Here is a 2,886-nt window from a genome sequence, read left to right on the forward strand (position 1 = left end):
TGGGTGTGGCTATGCAGCATATCTGCATAGCCACGCCATGCATTTCCACGCGGAGTGGTAAGGAAGACTGGAATACCTTTTATCTGCCACAGCTCCTTTCTCTGAGCCCTTCGCACTTGCACAGGTGCACGTGTGGTAACCGTGGTCACAGACATCCTATTGTGCCTATTGGAAAGGAGTTCACACATGACTAGTGCCAGCCCCACCAATAAGGTTGGCTCCCCCGTCAGGTTCCAGAAGAAGATGACTTAACTGTATTTGAATAAATGTAGATTGTTGTATTATACTTAATAAAAATAAGACATCCCCTGAAAATAAGCCCTAGTGTGTCTTCTTGAGAAAAAATAAATATAAGATAGTATCTTATTTTCAGGGAAACACGGTATTAATAACATAATGATATTGGCAATGGGATGCCTTACAAATAGTACTCTAGTAATTGTAGCAAAAGTAAAAACCATACAGTTAGTACATCTCTACAGAATGTCCCAAAAAGTTGTCCCTAAAGTCATCATAAATACGGAAAATGGAAGTTGTAGCTAAAAGTACCTTTATTTATAAAATATTCATTATGAAATTTTACAAAATATTGTCTGTGTATTGGCCATATCTTTGTAAATTTCTAGGGATGACTTTTGGGATACCCTATGTCATCTGCAGGGGGAGATTTTGCTAAGTGAATTTTCCAAAGAGAAAGTCTGTCAGATTTCTGAGCATCTTTTTGAAATATTTGCTAAAGCTGGAGATGGTGGCTCACACCTATAATTGCAGTACTTTGGGAGGCCAACGCAGGTGGATTGCTTGAGCTCAGGGGTTTGAGACCAGCCTAAGCAAAAGCAAGACCCTGTCTCTCAAAAAATAGCCAGGCACTGTGATGTGCGCCTATAGTCCCAGCTACCTGGGAGGCTGAGGCAAGAGGATCTCTTTAGAGTTTGAGGTTGCTGTGAGCTACAAAATCACAGCACTCTACCAAGGGTGATAAAATGAAACTATCTCAAAAAAAAAAATTTGCTCAAATCTGTGTTTTCTCTTTTAAATTAGAGTATATCTCATATCTTTCAGCCAAATGATATTCTTATTTTCTAGAATTCATATTTTTTCATTATTTTTTTTGGTAAGGTATTACTAGGGCATAGATGCTATAGATTTTCCCTTTAAAGGGAAAACATATAAAGAATCTAAGTCACTGCAACTATGGAAAGAAAATAGAATTTATTGGCTAGAGGGAATCTTCTGGAATGGAAGGTTACTTGTCTGATGCAGTTAGAAAGCTGGATGCTGAGAAAAATCAAGGGGAAGAACATCTCCAACCCACCTCAGGTTTCTGAGATGATTACATAGAAAATAATCAAAGGTAAGCTAGCACAGTGGCTCATACCTGTAATCCCAGCACTTTAGGAGGTTAAGCAGGAGACTCCCTTGAGGCCAGGAGTTAAAGTTTATATTTTGTCTCTACAAAATATAAGAAAATTAGCTGGGCAAGGTGGTAGGTTCCTGTAGTCCCACCTACTCTGGAGGCTGAGGCAAGAGGATTCTTTGAGCCTCAAAATACAAGGTTGGCGTGAGCTATGATAGTTTCACTGCTCTCCAGCATGAGCAAGAGTGAGACTCTCTTAAAAAATAAAAAAGAAACTCAAAGGCAGGCTGGAAGTGATAAATGAAGTTGGAGAGGGTAGACTTGTTTCTCAAGTCATGATTCCATGCCTGAAGCATCTCTAATTTGCAGTGCAGTGTGCCCTGAACCGCCCTGCTTTCTTTGCTGAGAGGCTGTACTATTCCATGAAAGGTGCTGGCACAGATGACTCCACCCTGATCAGGATTGTGGTCACTCGAAGTGAGGTGAGACAAGTTTTTTTTTTTTTTCTTTTTGTTTGGCCTTACTTAATGTTGAATGTTGATTTCTTAAAAGTTTCTCACTTGGTTCTTAGTCCTTTAGGAATGATGTTGAGAAAGTATTGAATGTTGAGAAAGTAATGAATACACAGTATTCATTAGTGAAACAGGCTGCTGTGCCTCAGTGAAGACAAAAACCAAAGGGTTTACCTCCTTGAGAAGGTCTATGGAGATTACCAGCTTATGGGACGTTGGAACACATATATTTTGATTTTCACTTTGCTTATATTAAAAATTGTATAAAAGACTTATGCAGATTAATCTTTTTGGATATCAAGTTCTCAAAATTTAGCATCCTTTATCAGTAATAATTTTTTAAAGATTCATTTTCTCTTCACCTAAATATAACCTCAGATTTTTTACCTTAAATTTATATATTTATTGAACTGTTTTTAAATTTAAAGAACATATGTTACTAGATTTCACTAAAGAAAGTAGATAATTTTTTTAAGAAAATAACCAAAACATGTTTTGAAAAAACTTTGTATATTTATTCTTAGGCTTAAGTTTTCTAAGCAGGATTTTTTTTTAAGTTGTGATAATGTATATAACATAAAATCTACTGTTTTAACCATTTTTAAGTTGCATTTAGTACATTGTTGTGCAACTGTCACCCTCATCCATCTCCAGAACTCTTTATCTTAGGAAACAGACTCTCCTAATAAACAATAATTCCGTTTCCTCTCTCCGAACCCCTGGCAACTACCATGCAACTTTTTGTCCCTGTGTTTGACGACTCTATTTACTGCATATGAGTGGATTCATACAGTGTTTTTCCTTTTTTTTTGCAGTTTTTTCTGGCCAGGGCCAGGTTTGAACCCGCCACCTCTGGTATATGGGGCCAGCGCCCTACTCCTTGAGCCATAGGCGCCACCCTGTTTATCTTTTTGTGACTGGTTTCTTTCACATAGCATCATATCATTAAGGTTTATCCATTTTGTGGCATGGAATTCCCTCCCTCTTTGAGGCTGAGGAATAGTCCTTTTGTGTATA

The 2,886-nt window shown here is 37.6% G+C and overlaps 1 protein-coding gene across 2 annotated transcripts in view; it reads left to right on the forward strand.

Moving 5' to 3' along the window:
* The window catches only part of ANXA7 (annexin A7), a 30,420-nt gene that overhangs the window by 25,843 nt on the left and 1,691 nt on the right, over positions 1 to 2,886 (forward strand). For both annotated transcript variants that reach the window (XM_003783559.2, XM_023509539.1), the window contains exon 12: positions 1,727 to 1,839. In XM_003783559.2, the coding sequence (XP_003783607.1) occupies positions 1,727 to 1,839 (113 nt within the window). The remainder of the gene's footprint in view (positions 1 to 1,726; positions 1,840 to 2,886) is intronic.

The sequence above is a fragment of the Otolemur garnettii genome, unplaced genomic scaffold (genome assembly GCF_000181295.1).
Source record: "Otolemur garnettii isolate 467f Iridium unplaced genomic scaffold, OtoGar3 scaffold00008, whole genome shotgun sequence".
Lineage (NCBI taxonomy): Eukaryota > Metazoa > Chordata > Mammalia > Primates > Galagidae > Otolemur > Otolemur garnettii.